The sequence below is a fragment of the Sinohyriopsis cumingii genome, chromosome 10, assembly GCF_028554795.1.
Source record: "Sinohyriopsis cumingii isolate HCF-2022 chromosome 10, ASM2855479v2, whole genome shotgun sequence".
Taxonomy (NCBI): domain Eukaryota; kingdom Metazoa; phylum Mollusca; class Bivalvia; order Unionida; family Unionidae; genus Sinohyriopsis; species Sinohyriopsis cumingii.
In genome coordinates, this window is record NC_142970.1 from 17,338,143 (window position 1) to 17,365,157 (window position 27,015).

At 34.8% G+C, this 27,015-nt stretch overlaps 1 protein-coding gene across 1 annotated transcript in view; it reads right to left on the reverse strand.

Annotated features, from left to right (window-relative positions):
• LOC149789660 (uncharacterized) overlaps positions 1-27,015 on the reverse strand; it is a 94,467-nt gene that overhangs the window by 60,807 nt on the left and 6,645 nt on the right. The window contains exons 2-5 of the mRNA XM_089973347.1: positions 24,535-24,683; positions 11,841-12,647; positions 7,446-7,547; positions 2,762-2,850 (exon numbers count right to left, since the gene is read on the reverse strand). Of these exons, the coding sequence (XP_089829473.1) occupies positions 2,762-2,850; positions 7,446-7,547; positions 11,841-12,647; positions 24,535-24,604 (1,068 nt within the window). The 5' untranslated portion in view covers positions 24,605-24,683. The remainder of the gene's footprint in view (positions 1-2,761; positions 2,851-7,445; positions 7,548-11,840; positions 12,648-24,534; positions 24,684-27,015) is intronic.

Genomic DNA, 27,015 nt, shown 5'->3' on the forward strand with positions numbered 1-27,015 from the left:
ATACAACTATATCAAGATAATTCCCAATGTCACGAAATTCGGGAAGGTCCACTGGAAGAAACTAATAAGTGCTACCATAAAGTCGCGCACGCGCGCGCGCGCGCGTGTGTGTGTGTGATTTTGGATTTTAACGTAGCTTTAACAGTGTTTCAGTCATATTTCTACGATGTCTGCAGTGTGACAGTTTATAGTGATGTCTAGCACTGGGGCATCATGCAGCAGACATGTACCGTGATCAGGGCCAGCGCCAGACCCGGCCAGACTATCTGGCGCCCTAGGCAAGATTAGATTCTGGCGCCCCCCTCCCCCCGGAAAATATCAATTTCAAAATTTATAAACAATACATTTTTTTTAAAAAAAATGCGCCCCTTGAAATCAGCGCCCTAGGCGGCTGCCTAGTTTGCCTATATGGTAGCGCTGGCCCTGACCATGATCACCCACCCAGTCACATTATCCTGACACCAGGCCGACCAGTCCTAACACTAACCTCTTAATGCTGAGCGCCATGCGAGGCATCTGTTAGTATCATTTTTGTAAGTCTTTGGTGTGAGTCTGATGGGGATCGAACCATGTGTACGTGTGTGTGTGTGATTTGGATTTTTAACGTAGCTTTAACAATGTTTCAGTCACTGGGCATCATGCCGCAGACATGTAACATGATGTCCCATTCAGTCACATTATCCAGAGATCAGAACGACCAGTCCTAACACTAACCTCTTAACGATGAGCGCCAAGAGAGGCAGCTGTTAGGACCATTTGTATTAGTCTTTGGTATGACTCGGCCGGGATTCGAACCCACGACCTCCCGCGCACGCTATAACCACTAGGTCACATGAGCGGTTCAGCACAATGTCTTGTAAATACTGCACATTATGATGTTTCCAACCCTATCCCCAAAATTAGTATTTGCTCAGAACGAATATAGCTATGAATATGTGTGTTTATGTGTATGTTTATGTGTGTGTGTGTATGTTTATGTTTATGTGTGTGTGTATGTGTGTGTGTATGTTTATGTGTGTGCATGTGTGTGTGTGTGTGTGTGTGTGTGTGTGTGTGTGTGTGTACAGCTAAACAAGCTCGTCATAAGGGATTACACAGCTTTCATGTACAAAACAAAATACAAAATGCTAACCCCCAAATCTAAGAAGAATTATGGACTCCTGCATTTTAGATTCATTATGAAAAATTTACAACATGAGACATAAAAATAAAAATTCGTGTTACAATAATAAACCAGTAGTCTATTGCGTTTACCAGAGAGAGAACCAACATATCTTGTCATAATTCAGGGTTGGGGACAAACGGCGGTAACACAGCCTGTCGAAAAATCAACGGTTTTTACAAGATTTGCTAACAAAATTATATCCCGGAAGAGTTGTGGCTGTAACATAGCGTGTCGAAAAACATCGGTGTTTACAAGATTTCTTAACGAAATTATCTCCCGGAAGTGTTATGCATCACGGGTCTGAAGGTTTTTCTCAGTTTAACGTCTTTGTTTATCACATGATGTACATGGCGAGGAATATCCTTGATGGAGGAAGAACCCAGAAATACCCCGGCAAGAACCACGGACCCAAGGGAAGTAACTGAGCAGCTTTATCGCACATATTCACGACGGCCGAGGTGAGACTCGATGCCATGTGAACGGAGGTAAAAGGTTAGTGATTTGTAAAGGCATTTTCCAGGGTTCTTTCAACAAGCAAACATGGCGCTAATAAAGAAACATTGCATTACCGATATGAAACTTCCATGTTAATATTGAAATATTTCTGGAGCAATTTCAGTTTTTTTTCTTTTTCTCTCACGCAAGCAAGACCTTTCACAGTCAGATAATAGCTAAAACATCACAGATAAACGGCTAAAACCACCGAATAAACACCATGTCAACTAAACGACAGGTACACGCTAGCTGTTGTAAAGCAAAAGTAACTTATATAGTGCAGATTGACACAGGTGCAACATTATCAAAGCCATGTACGTTCAGTAATATACTTTGGGGAAGCAATTTAGAATGTGTAGTAAGCTGTAATATTCTTAAGCAATTTATATTTGGCAGAAAGGTTTATCTATACTTCTGGAAAACAATTTAAAATGGGCAGTATTTGCCACTAGGAATTGTAATACTTACCGACTTCAAACAGAATAATCACAATGTCTCTTTTCTGCCAATGTCTTCATCATATTATAACATGGTATTTTGCCGGTTATTGATTAATAATGTAATAACGGTACAGGTTGAAGGAAAACAAGATCCGTTTTGTGTTCTGGTGGTAATGATTTGTGAGTGATTACAGCACAAAATCCGTAATTTTAATTGATTGGACCCAGCAGTTGATACACTTCTACATTAATGATTGAATGGTTTGTTCTACTATGACGTCGCTAATAACATCACCATCACCAAAGACTTAGTGAAGGGAGGTAATATATATATAAGCCCAGTACTGAGTAACAAAGCTAATTTCACGATATAGGGGATGATCTTCACAATCTGTGTATACAGGACATTATGACTCTAAAGTGGCACCTTTGCTAAATGTGGAATCGTATTGAGAATATACTTGTTGCTTCCTATATTTGTGTGCTGTATAAAGAGTGCCTCACGAAACAGTAAGAAAAGCGAACTTGTAAATATTTGTTTAAACTATATCCTACTTTTGATCTTTGTTTACTTTCATTATCTTGGCAACGTTTCAAATACTAAACTTATAAATGATGTTGTGTGAAAAGCTGATTGTTGTATATAATCATGAGAACTTACAACTCCTCGATTTATCTCAGTTGAGATCTCCTCACAGACAGGCTGTTCAGTTTCATCTGTAATGAAATCTGGACGATCATTTTGATATCCTAAACATAAATGAAAATCATCTCATCGTTAATAACTGGGCATACTAATTTAATACGAAATAATATATTAAACTGCGTACAAATAAACGATTGCAGTCAAATTGTCTGTGACAGACAGTTAAAAATATGAGAGTTAATTTGACAGTTAATTTGGTTTGCAAATAGTTATTTGTCATCCAAATTTAAAAGATGAATATTTAAATCAGCATAGTCATCATAGTTATCATCACCTTTATCATTCACTAATATTATTATTATATAAATCAGAATATTCATCAACTCCACAGTTATCATTCATCAATAGTGTTATTATTAAAATCAGCATATTCATCACAATTATCTTTCATCAATAGTGTGAATATATAAATCAGAATATTCATCACCACCACAGTTATCATTCATCAAAAGTATGGTTATATAAATCAGCATATTCATCAACACCTCGGTCATCATTCATCAAAAGTATGATTATGTAAATCAGCATATTCAACCTTACCGCATTTATCATTCATCAATAGTGTGATTATACACATCAGCATATTCATCAACACCACATTTATCATTTATCAATAGTGTGATTATACACATCAGCATATTCATCAACACCACATTTATCATTTATCAATAGTGTGATTATACACATCAGCATATTCATCAACACCACAGTTATCATTTATCAATAGTGTGATTATACACATCAGCATATTCATCAACACCACAGTTATCATTTATCAATAGTGTGATTATACACATCAGCATATTCATCAACACCACATTTATCATTCATCAGTAGTGTGATTATACACATCAGCATATTCATCAACACCACATTTATCATTCATCAGTAGTGTGATTATACACATCAGCATATTCATCAACACCACAGTTATCATTTATCAATAGTGTGATTATACACATCAGCATATTCATCAACACCACATTTATCATTTATCAATAGTGTGATTATACACATCAGCATATTCATCAACACCACATTTATCATTTATCAATAGTGTGATTATACACATCAGCATATTCATCAACACCACAGTTATCATTTATCAATAGTGTGATTATACACATCAGCATATTCATCAACACCACAGTTATCATTTATCAATAGTGTGATTATACACATCAGCATATTCATCAACACCACAGTTATCATTTATCAATAGTGTGATTATACACATCAGCATATTCATCAACACCACATTTATCATTCATCAGTAGTGTGATTATACACATCAGCATATTCATCAACACCACAGTTATCATTTATCAATAGTGTGATTATACACATCAGCATATTCATCAACACCACATTTATCATTTATCAATAGTGTGATTATACACATCAGCATATTCATCAACACCACATTTATCATTTATCAATAGTGTGATTATACACATCAGCATATTCATCAACACCACAGTTATCATTTATCAATAGTGTGATTATACACATCAGCATATTCATCAACACCACAGTTATCATTTATCAATAGTGTGATTATACACATCAGCATATTCATCAACACCACATTTATCATTTATCAATAGTGTGATTATACACATCAGCATATTCATCAACACCACATTTATCATTTATCAATAGTGTGATTATACACATCAGCATATTCATCAACACCACATTTATCATTTATCAATAGTGTGATTATACACATCAGCATATTCATCAACACCACATTTATCATTTATCAATAGTGTGATTGTACACATCAGCATATTCATCAACACCACATTTATCATTTATCAATAGTGTGATTGTACACATCAGCATATTCATCAACACCACATTTATCATTTATCAATAGTGTGATTATACACATCAGCATATTCATCAACACCACATTTATCATTTATCAATAGTGTGATTATACACATCAGCATATTCATCAACACCACATTTATCATTTATCAATAGTGTGATTATACACATCAGCATATTCATCAACACCACATTTATCATTTATCAATAGTGTGATTATACACATCAGCATATTCATCAACACCACATTTATCATTTATCAATAGTGTGATTATACACATCAGCATATTCATCAACACCACATTTATCATTCATCAGTAGTGTGATTATACACATCAGCATATTCATCAACACCACATTTATCATTTATCAATAGTGTGATTATACACATCAGCATATTCATCAACACCACATTTATCATTTATCAATAGTGTGATTATACACATCAGCATATTCATCAACACCACATTTATCATTTATCAATAGTGTGATTATACACATCAGCATATTCATCAACACCACATTTATCATTTATCAATAGTATGATTATAAAAATCAGGATTTTAGTCACAGTTGTCATTCATCAAAAGTATGATTATATAAATCTGCATTTTCATCAACACCCAATTTATCATTTATCAAAAGTGTCATTATGTCAAGCAGCATATTCATAAACACAACTGTTGTCATTCATCAATAGTGTTTTATATAAATCAACATATTCATCAACACAAAATTTATCATTCAACAGTGGTACGATTATTTAAATCAACATTATCACCAACACACCATATTTGTCATGCATCAAAAGTGTTATTATATAAATCAGGGTATCCATCACAGTCATCAGTCACCAATAGTATTATTATACAAATCAGCAAATTCATCACAGTTATCATTCATCAATAGTATGATTATACAAATCAGCATATTCATTGACATCATGGTTATCATTTATCAATTATATGATTATATAAATCAGCATATTCAATACCACTACAGTTATCATTCATTAATAGTATGATTATATAAATCAGCATATTCAATAACACTACAGTTATCATTCATCTATAGTGTGATTATACAAATCAGCATATTCATCACAGTTATCATTCACCAATAGTATGATTATAAAGTCAGCATATTCATCAACACCACAGTTACCATTCGTCAATATTATGAAAATATCGACTTGCATATTCATCACAGTTATCTTTCATCAATAATGTTATTATATAAATCAGCATATTCATCAACACCATAGTTATCCTTCATCAATAGCTTGATGATTTAAATCAGCATATTCATCACAGATAGCATTCATCATTAGTATGATGATAAAAATCAGCATATTCATCAACACGACATGTATCATTCATCAATAGTATGATTATAAAAATCAGCATATTCATCAACACCACAGTTGTCATTCATCAATAGTGTTTTATATAAATCAGCATATGCATCACAGTTATCATTGATCAATAGTATGATTATAAAAATCAATATATTCACCACAGTTATGATTCATCAATAGTATGATTATATTAATCAGCATATTCATCAACACCACATTTATCATTCATCTATAGTATGATGTTTGTGCTTTTTGTTTCGCTTTTGGTCAATGATACCTTCATTATACTACCATACCAGACAAGAACGATCAAAGATTTCCGTGTAAATATATTGATGTATATGTAGCTAAAAGGCTCGTCATCAGCAATGGGATTTTGACGGTGTTCAGTCAGATCCTGACAGAAACTCATTTCAAGAGAAACTTGTTTCAGCAAATTGAAAATTCATTATATTTAAATACCCGCTACATATAAAACTTCATCGGCATACATTCTTAGTGTCCATACCGTTATGGGAGAACAAATTGCGTGAATGATGACACGACAAGTGCAGATTAACATGTCTTCATCAGTCGTGAGCATAACCGCTCCTCTCTCTCTCTCTCTCTAACGAATTCGATTTGATACATTTTGTGTTCATTTGGCATGTACATATTATTATCTTTTGATATTGTACTCAATCTAATTTTGATCCACGTACTTTATAATGGGAAGAACTAATAATTCAGTCCCCCCTGTGTCTCGCTCTCTCTCTCTCTCTCTCTCTCTCTCTCTCTCTCTCTCTCTGGCTCTGTCTCTCTCTCTCTCTCCCGTATATGTGCCACGTGCACACTGCGTGGTAAACAGATGAATATCAACGAGAATTCGTGGGTTGCAGAGTGGACATATGGGCTGTACTACAACTAATATTTTGTTATAGCAAATTTCTAAATAGTATGCTCTGTCGTTGCTAATTTTGTTGATGTATCTGCCTTTGAATCCGCTCGAAGACCATATCATCGTCATGTATCTAAGAATACCATATCAGCCCACACAAATTCAAATTAAGATCTGATCTCATCATATTGCTTAAGTACGTACATATTGTTTGGCGTATAAACAAGGTATACGCATTGTTTTGCCAGGATCTATTTGCATTATTGAGGGGTTAAGATATACGTAAGATAAAAGAATATGCATGCTATATGGAGCTCTGACAATCTGTGTGGCCGCAAGTGTAATAATTTATGCAGCGCGTGGAGACATGCCTTGCAGTTCATTAAGGCGCTGTGGCTGCACATTGTTTTCTAAATTATAGAAATTACCTCGCAATCTATTGTCTAAAGACCACATAGCGTTACTTCCAAAGCAATGGATGTAGTCTTGAAAATTATGTTTGAAATAGTTTGGATGACAAAGGATGATGCAATTGTGTTAACGAAAATGTTGTCTCAGTCAACCCATACCTTGACTGTGTTTGTTGGCAACTTTCTTTTGGAGACTGTCAAGACCAAAATTGAGTTTCAGTCTATGCAACAAAGAGGATGGTCCCCTACCACTGACATCTTCTGAAAAGAAAATGAATGCATTAGATAGCCCCTTCAATGAAAACCTTAACCAAGAAGGAGTGATGGATGGACGGATGAATGGACAGACATAAGTAGGTAGCAATATATACTCATGTCATTGTCATTGTGGACCATAAATACAACCTAATAAAAGCCTAAAAACATTACAAACACCCATGTGGGATGTCACTGCTTTCTAAATATACTTGATCCAAATCTATGCACGCAGGCCTGCCTAGAAACAAGATATGTGGTATTCTGTGCTTAGTTCTTTGCCAAGACAGCGTAATCACTAAAATTCCAAGCAAGGATTCTATATAATATGGACATTCTCTGCTAATGCAAACATAATGTAGGGTTTAACATATTTCTTCTTAAATCACCTTGTCTCTCGGCCAAAGACAAGTTGTCTGGAATGTTTAAATTTAAGACATGACCCCGCCCATCATGACGATAACTAACCTATATTTCTACAATATATGACAATATATGCACACATGCAAGAGGAAAAAAAGAGTGATAAGTAGATAGACTGCAGCAAGATAAACGTGGTAGTAATAGATGGATTCCATGATGCTGGTTAAGTTTACTAAACTTGTATGCAAATTGTTATTTTGGACTGTATACATGTGTGCGAATTAATACCTAAAGATAGCGAGATATCAAAAGAGAAAAGCATAAATTGTTTGCAGTTATAATTTTCCTTGAATAGTGCCTTGCATGTCGCTACGATGTCTGCAATGTGGCAGTTTATAGTGATGTCTAGCACTGGGGCATCATGCCGCAGACATGTAGCATGATGTTCCACCCAGTCACATTATCCATACACCAGGCCGACTAGTCCTAACACTAACCCTTTAATGCTGAACGCCATGCAAGGCAGCTGTTAGTACTCTTTTGGTAAGTCTCTGGTATGACTTGGCCGGGGATCGAACCCACGACCTCCCGCATCCTAGGCGGACGCTCTAACAACTAGGCCACCGGAGCGGTAACTCATTGTCTGGAATCAAAGCATAAATGTTCAACCACTCCGTATAAGTGCTGTATGATGTTCGTTTACTGACTCTAAGGAGTACTGAAAACATCAAAAGCGCATGTTCGGACAATTCAGCTGCATCGTTAAACATTAATGTGTGTTTGTAGTCGAAAATAGTATTACGAGCACCTCAGCAACACCCACATATGTGAAAGTGGAAAGTAATAGAAAATTACAGGGCATCGTTACGATGTAGGGCCAAGGTTTAATCTCGTGTTGGCTTTAATGTGTTGATTCACTTCTTTTATAATTTCGCTGGCTGGAGCTGGCATTGCAACTGTCGACGGTAAGTGGAAAAATACCATTGGAAGTACTCTTTCAACCAAGCGTCGTAATCGATCTCTAATCGATAACACCGCCTGCAATCCGATTTTGTTGTGACCGATCTGCAACTACGTTTATGATCTATCAGCAACTGTTGAGTGGTCTGTGTAAAGCTCGAATACGAGGTCATGAGCATATTTGGTGTGCGAGTGAATAGATCACTGGACAAAACGGCTAAGTCCAGTTATTTTATGTCGTGCAAACAAGTTTCCACGAGTCAATAATACTCAGGGCTTATATATATCCACACAAAACTGCCATTATGTTAGACTGGTTGATCTCTAATGTTCAGATGTAAGGTCAAGTTCTCACCGCGAAATACATCATATGCCCATTCGGGTCGATAATGGTGAAAGGAAAATTCATCAACCGTTGATTGTTACATTGAAGATACACGTGAATTGGAGTAATTGATTTTAGAAAATTCGCTTCCTCAGTCGAGGTAAATCGAAACAATATATAACCCTGCACCAATTTTTAATAACTGGAACTGATAGAGTTCTACAATTTAGTGAAATAATGTAATATCTGCAGTTTTAAGATTTCGGAGCAAAAGCTTGTTGAAAGCTTTAATTAGGTATTGTATGTAATATCTATGTGTGTTTTGCAGTCTACAACAGAAATGCAGCAATACTTACACAAAGAAAGTTTATATTTTTATAAACTGTTCCCAGTTTAGTCAAATAAGACCTTGATGCAATCATAACATTAAAAGTATGTATATACATTTTTACAATTAAATATATCATTGAAAATTAACCTTTGCTGTTCACAAAGTATATACTAATAGGGCCTTGTTTCTTTTCCATAATATTGTATTTATCGAGACTATAATAAAAAGCGGAAGCTGTAGTTGTTTTTCTTGGTTTCGATTCATTAATACCGTATATCCATTATAGCAGAATGACAATGAGGACTGTATATCCATTATAGCAGAATTACCATGAGGACTGTATCAATTTCTAAATCTTATTTAGGCATACTTCAATCATTGCAATACAAACTTTGAAAAACGTCCAGTCAAACACACCTTCTGGAATTTAAGATTTCACAAAAATGGATTTGCTGGTCATACATTTGATTAAGATAGATACGGTTTATTGGCGTCATCATGCATGTACTAAAATTGGAATGTTATCTGAAAATATGGCCAATCTTAGAAATGCTAGATATCTTGTACCGACATATGAAACTAATACAGATACTACTCATAATGAACCCATGCATTTACCAATCTCGTGGCATCATTTATTATGCAGAAAGAACCATGAATGCTTCTATGGGAATGATAGGGGCCATAATTAAAAGTTATATCCACTGAAAAAATGTTATTATACTATAAAGATTTTTAGAAAATATACAAAATCTAAAGTTTTAGAGACAAAGCTGGGAACAGAATGACAATATTTAGATATTTAATATAATAATGTATGCAGCCTGCTATAATAATACTTAAATTAGGAAACAATCATACAACATATATAGTGAAGAAGCAATACAAAATAAATATTGTAAAACTATTGAAAAGAAATGACCGATAATCATTCATTGGTTGGAACAACCTATTTACTTAATATAAATGCATTACTCTAATAACCAATTAAAGTTTGTTTTGAAAAGTCGATTGATACCGATAATTTTGCAGACAAAGTGGCTAGCAGACGTGCAATATAATGACAACGTCCATTTACTCAACAATTAGGAGCATCTTATAATATTTACAGAAATCGCCCTAGTAATTCTATTTACATTTACCTAACTGATTACATAATATAGCCAATCACCCTAATCATATCAAACTTCAGCAACACTTTCTGCACTAGATGACGTTTGAGAAAGCCTTGAGATGTCAACAAAGACTGGCCAACAAGAAAAACAACATTAATGATTCATTTGTTTCAAATCTATTAAGCAAAAACGAAAAACTAGAATTCTTTCACAAGGTAATTTGCAATATAGGACACACTTGAGAGCTTAAGAGTAAGAAATTAGCATACATCTTTTACATACGTATTTCATTCTCTTTCATCCTACCAATGGATATGATAATTTAAAATACTAAATCAAAACAAGCACATCTATAGTAGTGAGTACATCCATTGGGTTTATTTGATATATAAAATAAATTTGCACATTTCACTTTATGCAAGACATATCATTTCATAAAATATGACAGATGTCTTCTCATCAAGTGATCCAATTGAATGTTTAGAATGTAATATCATGCACATATTTTAAATAATCTATTAGAACTGCAGTGAATGTTATAAGGCCTTTAGGAGACGACATAAGGCCAACCAATCTCGTAATCAAGGTCAGTCAAATGAGGCATGATGGTAACGTTGTGATATTTATCTGGTTTATATTACCAGTCAGCGGAAAGATATAAGTCAGGCTAAACAGAGCAAGCAGGATATAACCATTTATACATTTACAACTGTATACGATTCATCCGTAACTAAACAACAATATATTGCCAGTCGCACCATTAGGAATAATGGTAAAGGTTTCAATTAAACATTGAAATTTCCATTTCATGTGAAGCGGGGGTATTTTATAGTTTTATATAGGATGGGATCCAGAGCCAAATATGTTTGAAGGGCAAGAAACTAGTTGCATTTATGTTAACAATAGCTGACCCAACCGTCATTGATGTTGCATACTGCAAGCAATCAGGTCCACCTTCAAAGATACTCGCACACTACCAGGAGCGTTGCTCATCGGGCGACATTTGTCCCAGTCAAGTAGAAATATAATGTTAGATTAACATCAATACAATGGTTGCGACGTCTGTTTTACTTTAGAGTCGACACAGTAAACATCAATGCTTTAATAATAATGGTGAAGATTAATCCTAAGCGTGAAGAAAAAGAGGGAGATTCCAATAGTTATATTTTTAAATGAATGATAATAACATAAGAAATACGGATTACCTTTTCCACCGGAATAAACAGGTTTGTATCGAGAGATCATATTACTCCTCTGGCTTGTGACATAAAGGTGTCCATCCTGCTGGTCCCAGAATAAGTCATTGGGATCCCATGGTATTTCACGACTGTATATGGTCACCAGTTGACCTTTGGATGTAAGATGATGAATACAGGGAGGTAATACTGGGTGGTTATTACACACAAAGATAAACCCTCTTGTATCAACAATTATGCCACCCGGATTCTTCAGATCATTATGTGTGTAAACAAATTTAGGTTTACTGGGATTCTGAATATCATATGCATATACACCTATATCAGGGTAGTCAGAACCAGCATAACGCGAAATATAGATCATATTGTTTATTGTGGCCAAGTGACTTTTACTATAATGATAACCCTTACAAATCTCGTGAATTTTGTCAGTATTTCCATCTTTGGGGGACACAATACATAGGCATAATATACCGTCATTCTCACCAAAGACAATAACCTGATTTGTCAATGCTACTACTCCATGCAAATTATCAATATATGGATGTATATACATTGTCCTGACCGGTATGATGCAACATGTGCCACGTGTACACCGTATCAACATGATTTCTATTGCATTGTTATTCAGTAGTGCACATATTTCCATGTCATTTACAGTACATATTCCACAGGGTTGTGAAAGTAGGTTGTGTGATACAGCTATTAATTTCCCGTCCTGACGTCGGTAAAGCTGTATATTACACGCGCTTTGGTCTGCGACAATTATCATGTCTCCGGATACCACAATACCTCTGTAGTCGCAGTCAGAGTTGGCTGTGAAAAAGTAAAGATAAAATATAAAATCAAAGACAAAACCTATTAGAGTGAATAGTAACTTAAAATACAAAACAACTTATACACATATTCATTAGATGAATTGGCTGTTTATGACCTTAGACAATAGTCTCATCTCGTAACTATAACCACCACAATCATCGAAGTCATCAGCGTCGAATAAATGTATTACTTGTATTATTATATTATTATTTGTGAAAAATAATTTTATCGCTCGAGCATTTGTTACATATATTATATATAATTTCAATTCGATCTAAGTTGTGTTTCATTTGATTTGATTGTTTGTGGGTTTTGAAGTCTTTGTCAGTGAAATGTAAAATGTACTATGAATTTGATATTTTCCAGAAAATGCAATGTGACCTGAGTTTTATCTTAGATATATAATAATATAAACACTTGTTTCTATTTTTGATTTAGTTCCTGGCCTTGATTGAGGGTCAAGTAAACATCTTTATCTCAGAGTAAAATTATTGGTTCTTATCAAGAAGATACAGGAACTATGTGACTTCTACATATAAACATGATCACGTGATCCTCTATTTCGCAAGGGGGCATTTCCAGAACTGCGAAATACTTAGTATTAATAGTGATATTTAAAGAGAGAGAGAGAGAGAGGGATCAGAGTTCATGCATTTAAACACTTGATGTCAAGTTGTTTCATCTCTTGTGACCAGTACTTGAGTTTTTGAGATATGTGTTAATTTCTCTTCAGATTACTTGGACTCTAAACCAGAAATTCGTTTATCTGGAAATATTATTGAATTCATACAGAACTCTTGAACACTTGAACTCTTTTATTTGGATTTCCAAGACCGGAGGATTAATTATTATGTTTCTACAAGGAACTGTAGGTGTCACCACATTACAGGCTACATCATTTGCCATCGCCTTCCATCTTGGATTTTTCGTCGGGACTCGAACTTGAAATCATTAGAACATTTCAATATGAGGACTTCGAAAGCTGTATTCGTGGAGAATTATTAGATTATTTTTGGAGTTGATTCTTAATATCATACATTCGTCTATTTGTTAATTTTTTACAGTATTCTTCTAGGGAAATAAATGATTTGTTACATTTGTTCAAAGTTTGTTGTTTTCACTCTTTCTTGTGTTACTGTTAATTCGAGCCTAAACACGTAACATATTATCAAAAGTGTATGTTCTATTTACGTACAGTCACGAGTGTTTAATGTCCTTGAATTCATCAGCCATAGTTTTGTGGCTCGAAATGTTGCTTTCATATTTAGAGGTGTGATCCCGACCTTGTTGGTGGAAGTGGTTTTGCATACATGTTCGATACATCCCTACTTGTATGCCTCAGATGTCGAGTATGACAACAACAACCCCCCCCCCAAAAAAAACGAAAACAATACGGTTAGATTCAACGCTCACAATTAGGCTACTGAACGTATTTGCATAATGGCGCCACCTCATGTACATTGTAGGTTTGATTACTCGCACAATTAAGTACATCCCTTGAAGTCGAATCATGGACACCATTGCGCTCAACTTTTATAATATCTCCAAAATACAATAATAAAGTTTCGGAAATAATGCTTCGAAAACTATGCTGATACCGTAAAAGCTGAGTTGTTGTTTGCTTTCATGTAAGCGACCTTAGACCATACCTGCCAACATTCATGCCGGGAGGAAAAAAAAAATTCCGATCTGTGGGGTCGCTCCTCGCCTACCTCCCGATTTCATAATACCTTCCGATTTTTGCAGGGAACTCCTGATTATTACATTGTCTTTGATTTTCATTTCTTCTAAACAAGAAAAGTCCTACATGTTCTGCTGTATCACCTGTGAATTATTGTTGTGACGGAATAATTATTTTAGAATAAAGACTTCGCCTCTTCACTAAATGTAACGTTAAGTTTAAAAATTATTCACCTAAATTAATGATCTTTATTTATCTCTACAATAACAAAAATATAAAAAAAATAAACCAGAACAAAAATATTACCCATAACAATAAAATCGTCCACCATTATTTTAAATTTCAACAATGATCACTATACATGATGCAACTCCATATGATATAGCTCCATTCCAACGAAAGAAACTTACACCAGTGAACACCTGGCATTTTTATATCGCATATACCTATGTGAAACTGGTATAGTTACAGGTCAAAATTCCCTCTTATCACAAGCCAGTTCCAGGGTTTTGATGAGTAATTGGCCTGTACTGCTGTCGCAAAATAAAAGACGAATTCACCGACTATCGACATAGGAGACGCCGAAGCATCAAGCTTTCCATTGTGTGGAAAGTTATATTTGTGTAGCTAAAACACAAAACTAAAATTGACTGATGTTGATCTGAGTTGACTTCTATGAGAATTTAACCTTTATTATTACAAGTCTTCGTGAGCATGTAAATTATGATGGTTATGTGCCTTGTACAAATAAACGTAAATATCTTCTTTTTTTTAAAAAAATTATACCTCAATTTGTAGGATCGCATATATCAGTGAAAATTACTAACTCTTGAGCGTGTGATTCAACGTAAATGAAACATCTATTAAAGGACTCGTTGAAATGTTATCTAGAAGACTGCAACTTGGTCGAAACAACGAATAAAGTAAGATCTACAGCATGTTTGGGAATAAGTAGGGATTTAAGTGACGCTATGCACGCTTTGCACTGTATAAGTACTGTACATTATAGTTCAGCATGGTCTCCCTGGTAAACTCATCCAGCCCGCGAATTTTGAAGTCTGAATTTACCTTTATTTAACTTCGTGTTGGATAAATCAGAAAATATGCACTTGCAAAATAATAACAAAATCAGTCATAGTACTTTATAACAGTTTAATAATGATCGGGTCACCGAAAGTTTTTTTGTCTTAGGACACGAAACAAAATATTGTTTCCTGTCCCAAGATTTACAGCCATTACAGTGGTCAACAAAAATACATAAAAAACTGTCAAGTTTACACATTGTCCCGCGGATCAGCCGACCACCCTTCTTCCAGGTCTTTTTCCCCCCAAATTATTCGGCTTATACGCGAGTATATATGGTACGTTACAATTTATATTAGCGATGCCTATTTATAGCAGACATAATGAGAGAGTTGGGGTGGCGGGTAGGTTATATTTATTCAGCCATGCTAGCATTCACATCAAGTTATACAATTTCAGCGATGCTAGTATTTACATCATGTTATACAATTTCAACCATGCTAGTATTCATATCATGTTATACAATTTCAGTCATGGTAGTATTCACATCACGTTCTACAATTTCAACCATGCTAGTAGTAACATCATGTTATACAAGTTCAGCCATGCTAGTATTAGCATCACGTTTTACAATTACAGCCATGCTAGTATTCATATCAGTGGGTGGATTTGTTATATACATTATTTGCATGCAAACTGTGGCGGGTTTATGGTGCTCTCCCAACATTGGCTAGGGAGTTCTCTCAACCTAGACTTTAAACGTACGTATGTCAGAATGTTTATCGCTTGAAATTTAGCGGCATAGTTAACTTGTTTTAATGTATTGTATTTTACTCCAAGCAGACACTTTCAACGTTCAAACTAACTTCAAACTCTACCTGAACTACACAGAAACGTTGGCAACGACTTTATGCAAAGGTAGTAGATATATCGTTACAAGGACAAACTATAATAATGGTGTCTGTCAGAGATAGAGCAGTCTAAAGCCATGCCACACCGGAAGTCATGATCCGTCAATCTCCATAAACGGGGGATGAAATAAATATAGAGATGGTTTGGGTTTTTTTTTTTTTTTAGTGTGTGGAAGACCTTGGTTTGTAATCGAGGGTTGGTCTACGTGACTGGACCATGTTTTTGTAAAGAACATATTACATAGCTAATTCTTGATAAGGAATTTCTTTTAAATGTTAAGATCATCACTACCAAGAGGTACACTTACTTACAGATGATAAATTCAATGTCAATTTTTTGTTTACAAATTATACGACTTGCTAATGAATTTAATCGAAAATTCTACTAAGATGACGGAGTATTTCCATAAAATGTTTGTTGCGACATAGCTCAGGTTGGGAGTTATATAAAGCTGTTTACTTCAAAATTAATGACTCCGAATCTTAATATCCGTCTTGAGGAATCAAGCTTTTAATTGCGTTCAGTTGAGGTGGTTTGATTAATGTATTTATATCATTAATGGAATTGCTAAGTGATCTTAAAGGTCTAAGATAACTATTTTGGAATTATTACGAAGTCATTCGCACATATTCTTGATTGCATCATTTCAAAACTTTAAAACTATTGGCACATTATAACGCATTAAAAATTGGAGGTCATTCGGAGCACCATTGTAATTTATGTGCAATATTCTTTACTTTTGGAATTGTGATAGAACACTTAGGATTATTTGGGATTTATTTCACAATACTATAGACTTCTTTTTAAATTTTCATTTGTTTTCTACCTAAATAAATTATATGTTGAGGTTTACTAAACTTGTTGGTTTTTGCTCTTTACTCGTACTTAGTTAAAGGCCGCAGAGTTGTGACAATATCCCTAGAGTAAAAGGCCTTTTTATGTGTTTCTTAATCCCTAAATGTTTTCCCTAATTCGACAAGACCCCTCGGCTCTGTTATATAATGATCAAAGTGCTATAAATTATATAATGTCACTAAAGTGTGTTATGTATATTTAATTTAATTTGTTATTCCATTACATGCTGTTGTAATGTAATATTGCTTACTGGATTTAATATTGTCCAGAACAGAGTTCAGCTCTGTTTGACGTAATTGATTGTTTTATATTTATATTTTTATTTTCGATGTAAACAGTTAATAATAGAAACATTGTATCTAGTTGCTGACCTTGTTTCAAAATCAGTGACTTTTTGTAAACAACTTTTTTATACTTTTATATTATCCTTCTAAGAGTAAAAAATCATTAAGTTGAGCCAAGATTATGCCTGGATTACGTGACGTTAGGAGTGTTGGCCTGGTGTCAAGATAACATGACTGAGTGGGCCATCATGCTAAATGTCTGCGGCACAATGCCCCTTGTGATAGACTGTACTTTAAACTGCCACACTGCAAACATCATAGCGATATTACTGGAACATTGTTAAAGCTATGTTGAAATCTAAATCCCCCCCCCCACACACACACACATACATACACACACACTCACACGCGCGCACGGATTAAATGTTCCTATCGGCTGTATCCACTATGCCATACAAGTTAGATATTCATATCTACCATATCCAATATGCCATAAAAGTTAGAAATTCCTATCTCCTGTATCAGCTGTGCCACGGAAGTCACATTTTCATGTATACTGTAATCCTATGCCGTACAAGTTAAATCTTCCTGTCTACTGCAACCACTATGCCATAGAAGTTATATATTCATATCTACCATATCCAATATGCCATACAAGTTAGATATTCCTATCTCCTGTAAAAACTATGCCACGGAAGTCACAGTTACCTTTATACTGTACTCCTATGCCATACAAGTTAAATCTTCCTGTCTACTGCAACCGCCATGCCATAGAAGTTATATATTCATATTTACTATATCCAATATGCCATACAAGTTGTTGCATCTCCCTATCTACTGTATCCACTGTCATCCAAGCTTCTTCTTCTTATCTACCGTATCCACTATGCCATACAAGTTACATCTTCCTATCTGTTGTATCTAATATGCCATACAAGTTGCATCTTCCTATTTACTGTATTCACTATGCCATACAAGTTGCATCTTGATATCTTCTGTCTTCACTAAGCCATATAAGTTATATATTGCTATCTACTGTATCCACAATGCCAGTCAAGTAACATCTTCCTATCTACTGTGTTCACTATGCAATACAAGTTGCATCTTGCTGACTACGGTGTTCACTATGCCATACAAGTTACATAGTCCTATCTGCTGTGTTCACTATGCCATACAAGTTACATAGTCCTATCTGCTGTAACCACTATGCCATACAAGTTACATCTTCCTGTCTACTGTATATACTATGCCATGCAAATTACATCTTCCTATATAATGTATCCATTATGCCATACAATGTACGTCTTTATATCTACTGTGTTCACTATGCCATACAAGTTGCATCTTCCTATCTACTGTATCCACAATGCCATGCAAGTTAGAACTTCATATCTACTGTATCCACTATGCTATAGAAGTTAGATCTTGCCATCTACTGTATCCATTATGCTATACAAGTTAGATCTTCCTATCTACTATGTTCACTATTACATACAAGTTAATCTTACTAGCTACTGTATCCACTATGCCATACAGGTTCTAATAAATATACTATATGACTTAAACTTCACAAGTTATTCTTGTTTGCTGTAGGCAGAAAAATAATAGTCATATTTATATCAATAAAGATGACGTGATTAATGTTTCTGAAATTCCGTGAATTTGTTTATTTATTGAATTTTTTATTTATTTGTTTTAGCCTTTTGACCTTTACTATTTGAATGTAAACCTTTTCATATCTTTTGAGCATGATTCACTTGAATTCGACATAGGAAAGTAAATGTCTCGAGTTTTAGTAATATTATCTGATTAAAACCGAGGTAATGCATAAAGACATAAATAGATAAGTAAACGTTTGTCCAAGTTTAAATAAATGCAGCAATGTTATTTGATCACAATATTTGTAGCTTGAGGGATCTTTGTCCAAATATGACGTTTCCATGGAAATATGAACATAAACAAGCGTGTTTGTTTAATCTGTGGATTCATAATAACTCCGTGACAATATAATCTTATCGTTGCGTCGAAATGAAAGTTTGTGTAATATTCAATTGATAACTCCGTGAACACAGTATCGTATCATTTCGTCGAAATGAAACTGTATGCAATATTCAAGTGATAACTCGGTGAGAATAGTATGGTATCATTACGTCGAAATGGAATTGTGTGTAATATTCAATATATATATATATATATATATATATATATATCCCCAGTCGCCCTTCCCCACCCATTGTCGGCCCTGCGTGCTCATTTTTTTTATATCTACGGACTAGATGACACAATGATTAGTATTATCTATTATTAAGATATTTATTAATAACAGTTTCCTGAGGACAGACTCTGACTATGATGATAATAATTATGATAATATTTATGATCGTTTACAGCAAGGGCTGTTTTTGGGTGGATGGGTGGGTGGGAGATGGTTTTGTTGTGTTCGATTTACTAAAGGCAGCTGATATTGCCACAAGGACTGGAACTGTTGACATAGCCACATGTAAACACGTTAAAATATGTTTTATGTGATAAATATAATCTCTGAATATCGTCAATTTCTGACATTGACATACCGCATATAAAATTGTAATTTTTACCGTTATCGTTGACTGCACTTAATAAAACTGATGCCCTAATACTTAAGATGTTATTAATTTGAGGCCTAATGAACAAAGGACATAATTTAACAAACGTATATTTATTTTTACATTTTTTTACAGTGATCTTTAATGAATAAATTTTAAAATAGCTTTGTTTGAGAAAGATCCACTCATTATACGGTATTTATTATACTGTCAGGGCGTATAAGATCCACTCATTATACGGTATATATTATAATGTCAGGGCGTATAAGATCCCCTCATTATACTGTATATATTAGAATGTCAGGGCTTATAAGATCCACTCATTATACGGTATATATTAGAATGTAAGTGCGTATAATATCCACTCATTATACGATGTATATTAGAACGTCAGGGGGCATCTCAAAATAGCCCTCCCTCTTTGACTATCCTTCTACAAACATACTTGCTACACCTGTCTAGGACTTGTCGTAACGATACGTACAATTATAAGGGACTTGTAGTAAGGTTACGTAAATTTATAAGGGAAAGCATGTATCTAACTCGTAATCTGTCAGCGAAAGTCACAGTTGATAGGAAAAGATGTTTAAAAAAGAGCTACAATAATGATGGATCTAACTTTTATTGAAGATGAAAACAACATTAACTTAGTTTTATATTCTAACACTCTTACGAGGAAACAAGTTTTTAGTGATGATGACAAGTTGTTTAGTGGCGACAAGTTATTTTAATCTGGATGCAGCATGCCGTCGTAATCATGCTTTTCAAAACAGGAAAAATATTAAAATCTGTACTGTAAAGTTCATAACTTTTTCGGAATGTAAACTGCATAAAAAAGAAATCTTCGATATTTTGCTGTCAATCGCTCAAGTGAAAATAAGTACTTGTAATTGTCATATGTTAGTAGCTGTTGTAACACCGGTTTACAGTGCAGTAACATCCGGAATATGCTGTTACAGTTACACCCACAGTACCCTATCCCCTAGACACATTATGCTGTCACAGTTATCCTACAGTACCCTATCCTCTTGACAAGAGTAGCTGTCATACCGATCTAAAACGCTCACTGTTACGGATCACTGCCGTATCACCACTGTCTGCGGGGTTCGAGCCAATGTGGGTATGCGAGAAAATGTACCAGTAGCGTCCCGTGGGTCGATGTTTCTACCCTAGGTTTTCTCAGGTTCCTCCTCCTCCACCAGTTATACTGGCCTCCGTGTATATCCTTCCTAATGTTATAAAATTGTGTTAAGCCCAACAACAACGAAAATATCCATCCGTTATCTGAAAGATTCGGTGTTTATAATTTTGCTAATTGCATCAAATGTAATATTTGACTTCTCATTGAAATTTCAGCAAATTTCATTTTGTTGCAGTGGAAATCGAAACTAAGTCAACTTTAATAGTTAAAATAAGGCAAGCTAAAGAATTTTCCTTTTCCGCCATGACCATTAACTATAAACTACTTGGTTTAAATTCAGTGAAGATCAGAAAGGCTGTAAAATGCGATAGATTATGAATTATCTATAAATTAAAGAAACATAAATACAAATATTAATAATCCCGCTTTTTTAATGAATCTTGTCGAAACTCGCTTCTACTTTTCATTATTTCGTTGCGAGGAAAAACAAAAATTGGAAATTCAGTAGTGAGAGAGAAATTAATTTTAGCAGGAGGAAAACCTTCAACCGTAACTTATGCCAAGTGACCTAGAGTGACCCGGTTAGTTATAATGGGATGCGTACACCTTCTATTAGATTTGTATACATACAGTCTTATACGATACCAGTGATACACAGTGTTATAATGGTATGCATACACCTTCTATTAGATTTGCTTACAGTCTTATACGATACCAATGCTACACAGTGTTGTAATGGTATGCATACACCTTCTGTTAGATTTGAATACAGTCTTGTACGATACCAATGATACAAAGTGTTATGCTGTTGTTGTTGTAGGGTTTAACGTCATTTTTCAGCACACGATAGGCTATACATGGCAGCCAGTATTATTGGTGGAGGAAGAATCCGGGAAAACCCCGGAAATAACCAAAGAACCTACTGGAAAGCTTTCTCACATACCCACATTAGCCGAATCCGAGACTCGAACTGACGCAGACAGAGGTGAGATGGCAGTGGTCCGTAACGTAGAACGCTTTAGACCACTCGGCCACTAGGGCCACATAAAGTGTTTTAATGATATGCATAAATTTCTATTAGATTTGTATACAGTCTTATACGATACCAGTGATAAAAAGTGTTATAATGGTAAGCATACACCTTCTATTATATTTGTCTGGTCTTTTCGATACCAGTGATACACAGTGTTATAATGGTATGCATACACCTTCTATTAGATTTGTGTACAGTCTTATACGACACCCATGACACAAAGTGTTATAATGGTATGCAAACACCTTCTATTAGATTTGTATGCAGTCGTATACGATACCAATGATACACAGTGTTATAATGGTATGCATACACCTTCTATTAGATTTGTATACAGTCTTATACGATACCATTGATACACAGTATTATAATGGTATGCACAGACCTGTTAGATTTGTATACAGTCTTATACGATACCAATGATACACAGTATTATAATGGTATGCACACACCTTCTATTAGATTTGTATACAGTCTTATACGATACCCATGATACAAAGTGTTATAATGGTATGCATGCACATTCTATTAGATTTGTATACAGTCTTATACGATGCCAATGATACACAGTATTATAATGGTATGCATACACCTTCTATTAGATTTGTATACAGTCTTATACGATACCAGTGATACACAATGGTATAATGGTATGCATACACCTTCTATTAGATTTGTATACAGTCTTATACGATGAGCATGATACAAAGTGTTTTAATGCTATGCATACACCTTCTATTAGATTTGTATACAGTCTTATACGATACCCATGATACAAAGTGTTATAAAGGTATGCATACACATTATATTAGATTTGTATACAGTCTTATACGATACCCATGATACAAAGTGTTATAAAGGTATGCATACACATTCTATTAGATTTGTATACAGTCCTATACAATACCATTGCTACACAGTGTTATAATGGTATGCATACACCTTCTATTATATTTGTGTAGAGTCGTATACGATACCCATAACACAAAGTGGCAATATGCTCTCGAGATAAGAAGGCTGTACAAGAAATTCCTTGAATATGCAGTATACACATGATGTAATTTATTGTTCTGCAGCTGTCGTTCACTACGTCTCTCTCTCTCTCTCTCTCTCTCTCTCTCTCTCTCTCTCTTGGTAACAAAACAAACAAAACACATATGGACATTAAACTAATTTTAAAATCATTAAAAAAGTCCACCTTAATCTCGATCGTTTCGACTTTTTATGGACTAAAAGTAGCAAAGAAAACCTCCGTGAAAAAAAGAGCGTAGCTGATTTTCTCCCGGTATATATCGATGTCTCTGGAATTACGATGTTAAGTTACCAGGAGAGACAGACAGACAGATTGTCAGATGAACAATATTGATGTGAGTAACAGTAGTACCTAAGCCTCGTTTCTATTTAATAAAAAAAATGTCTAAGTCATGTCGGTTATCAAGGAGACAGTACACATACTATATCCACATATATACAGTGTAAAACATTATGGGTAGACGTGTGGACCCATGCAGAATATTAATTGTTTAAACCGAAATGTCACAGGCTGGAGCTGAATTTAGCAATTGTATTTATGAACCGATAGTTGCACCACTGAAGAAAATATATATTTGCTACCAGTCCAAAATGGCGGATACTAACCCAGTTGACGGCGGGACCGAGTAGAGAGATTAACCCATTTGACGGCAGGACGGGGTAGAGAGATTATTCAACCTCGACACGTGTCAAAATAATAGCATGTACATAATATGTATCAGATAGGTGGATATAAATCAATGAATAATAATGAGAAAGTATGGATATTGATCGGTTAAAAGATATGTATATAATATGCATTGTTTTTGTTGGTTTTTATCATTTGTTTCATCGTTCTTTCTTGATACAAACTGGATATTCGACCAAAAAGAAAACGTGATCCAATGTTTACAGGAATGTCGTATCGTTGCGCAGAATTTACCCGACTCGCAGAATTGTCCGACATGGTAGGTATACCTAGCCTACCTGATATATACCGCATTCTATAATATACTTTTCGTGATCTGGAAATTCAAAGTTCTCTACAAAACTAACATTCTTGGAAATAGACTTGAGTTTATAGTGAAATTTCAAAATGAGGATATAGTCTTGTATTTTTTTTCTTGTGATCCAAGAAAATACTGCTAGGACATCATCACGAAGAGGGCAGATTTAATTCGCAATATCGTATGCTCCTTTTTATACTTTCACATTTTATTCTAGGGAAATAAATTATGTACTGACGTTTGCAAAGCGGTTTTCTCCTTGCTCTTTCTGTTACTTTCTATTGGTTATTTTAAGGCTAGAGATTCGTAATAAAGTGCAAATGGGTTTTTATATGTAATATACATAACATACGGCTTTCTAGCGTCACCTTCCCAACTTTGACCAGATTCAAGTCAACCTCTTTCTGTCCTCCTGTTGCCATGGAGTCGGTGTAATGAGCTTTCAGAGTTATTGACTCCAAGTGAGTTCTCAACCTGACGCAGTGAGATACAAGGACTGAGCTGCAAAATATAGACAACAACATTCTAGTCATATCCATATCATGTACACATATACTATCTAATTGTATACATTATTGTAGAGACATCGGGTTGCTCTTTAAATAAAATGTTTGCATGTCATGTACATTATTAGTTAATTTATAACGTTTGGTAGATATATCATGTTCTTTGTAAACTAAAATGTCTAAAAGGTCACATGTAAAATCTGTTTTGTAAATAGTGCTAATAATTAATTCATCTATTGCACCAATAATCATTGGAGAGAAAACTCTGATTCAAAGAGAGATGTATACGGTCGTGTCGATCGATCGATCGATCGATCGAGAGAGAGAGAGAGAGAGAGAGAGACTAAGAGAGGGGTGCTTTTCCACAATGATGTGTATGCCTGCTGTCATCTTAAGTTATTTAGCCATCATAGATTTACCTTGTTGTCTTAATGGTCTTGCATCATCTTAAGAGGTATGTTGTCTTACATATCTTGTATCATATTAGAGGTTTCTCGTCGTCTTACTGGTCTTGTATCACATTAGATGCATCTTGTCGTCTTAGTGGTCTTGTATCATATCAAAGGTATCTTGTCGTCTTACTGGTATTGTATTTTATTAGAGGTATTTTGTCGTCTTACTGGTCTTGTATCATATTAGAGGTTTCTCGTCGTCTTACTTGTCTGGTATGATATTAGAGGTATCTTGTCGTCTTACTGGTCTTGTATCATATTAGAGGTATCTTCTCGTCTTACTGGTCCTTTATCATGTTAGAGTTATCTTGAAATCTTACTGGTCTTGTATGACATTAGAGGTATCTTGTCGTTTTACTGGTCTTGTATGATGTTAGAGGTATCTTGTCGCCATACTGGTCTTGTACCATATTAGAGTTATCTTGTCGTCTTACTGGTCTTGTATCATATTAGATGTATCTTGTCGTTTTACTGGTCTTGTATGATATTAGAGGTATATTGTCGATTTACTGGTCTTGTATCTTGTCATTTTACTGGTCTTGTATGATGTTAGAGGTATCTTGTCGCCATACTGGTCTTGTATCATATTAGAGTTATCTTGTCGTCTTACTGGTCTTGTATCATATTAGAAGTATCTTGTCGTTTTACTGGTCTTGTATCATATTAGATGGATCGTGTCGCCTTACTGGTCTTGTATCATATTAGAGGTATCTTGTCTTTTTAATGGTCTTGTAACATATTAGAGATATCTTTTTGTCTTACTGGTCTTTTATGATATTAGAGGTTTCTTGTCGTCTTACTGGTCTTGTATGATATTAGAGGTATCTTGTCGTCTTGCTAAACTTGTATCACATTAGAGGTATCTTGTCGTCTTCATGGTCTTGTATCATATTAGAGGTATCTTATCGTCTTACTGGTTTTGTATCACATTAGGTGTATCTTGTCGTATCACTGGTCTTGTATCACATAAGAGGTATCATGTCGCTTTACTGGTCTTGTATCATATTCGATGTATCTTGTCGCCGTACTGGTCTTGTACCGTCTTAGATGTATCTTGTCGTCTTAATGGTCTTGTACCATATTAGAGGTATATTGTTGTCTTACTGGTCTTGTATCATATTATAGGTATCTTGTCGTCCTACTGGTTTTGTATCATGTTAGATGTATCTTGTCGTCTTACTGGTATTGTATCACGTTAGAGGTATTGTGTCGTTTTACTGGTCTTGTATCATATTCGATGTATCTTGTCGCCTTACTGGTCTTGTACCATATTAGAGTATCTTGTCGTCTTAATGGTCTTATACCATATTACAGTTATCTTTTCGTCTTACTGGTTTCGCACCATATTAGCGGTATCCTGTCGTCGTACTGGTCTTGTATCATATTAGATGAAGCACTGTGCGTCTGGGGATTCGCTCGTTATAAATACTGCATATGTGGGGTTAATGGTGGGAATACGTATTTTAGATGATGGTGACTTAATGGTGACTATACATACTATGTATATATATATATATATATATATATATATATATATATATATATATATATATATATATATATATAAGGAGTTTTTTGATTTAAATAATATGGACAGATAGTGACTTAGAGGTGAGTATACATACTATAGATGTGAAGTGTGTCTGTGTAAATAGTATGGATAGATGGTGATTTAGTGGTGGGTATAAATACTATAGATATGGAGTGTGTTGGTGTAAATAATATGGATAGATGGTGATTTAGTGGTGGGTATAAATTCTATAGATATGGAGTGTGTCTGTGTAAATAACATGGACAGATGGTCCAAGTTAACTAAGGGTTTCTCTGTAATGAGTATACTTGTTTCCAAGTTCAAAAGTGCATGCACAGACCAAA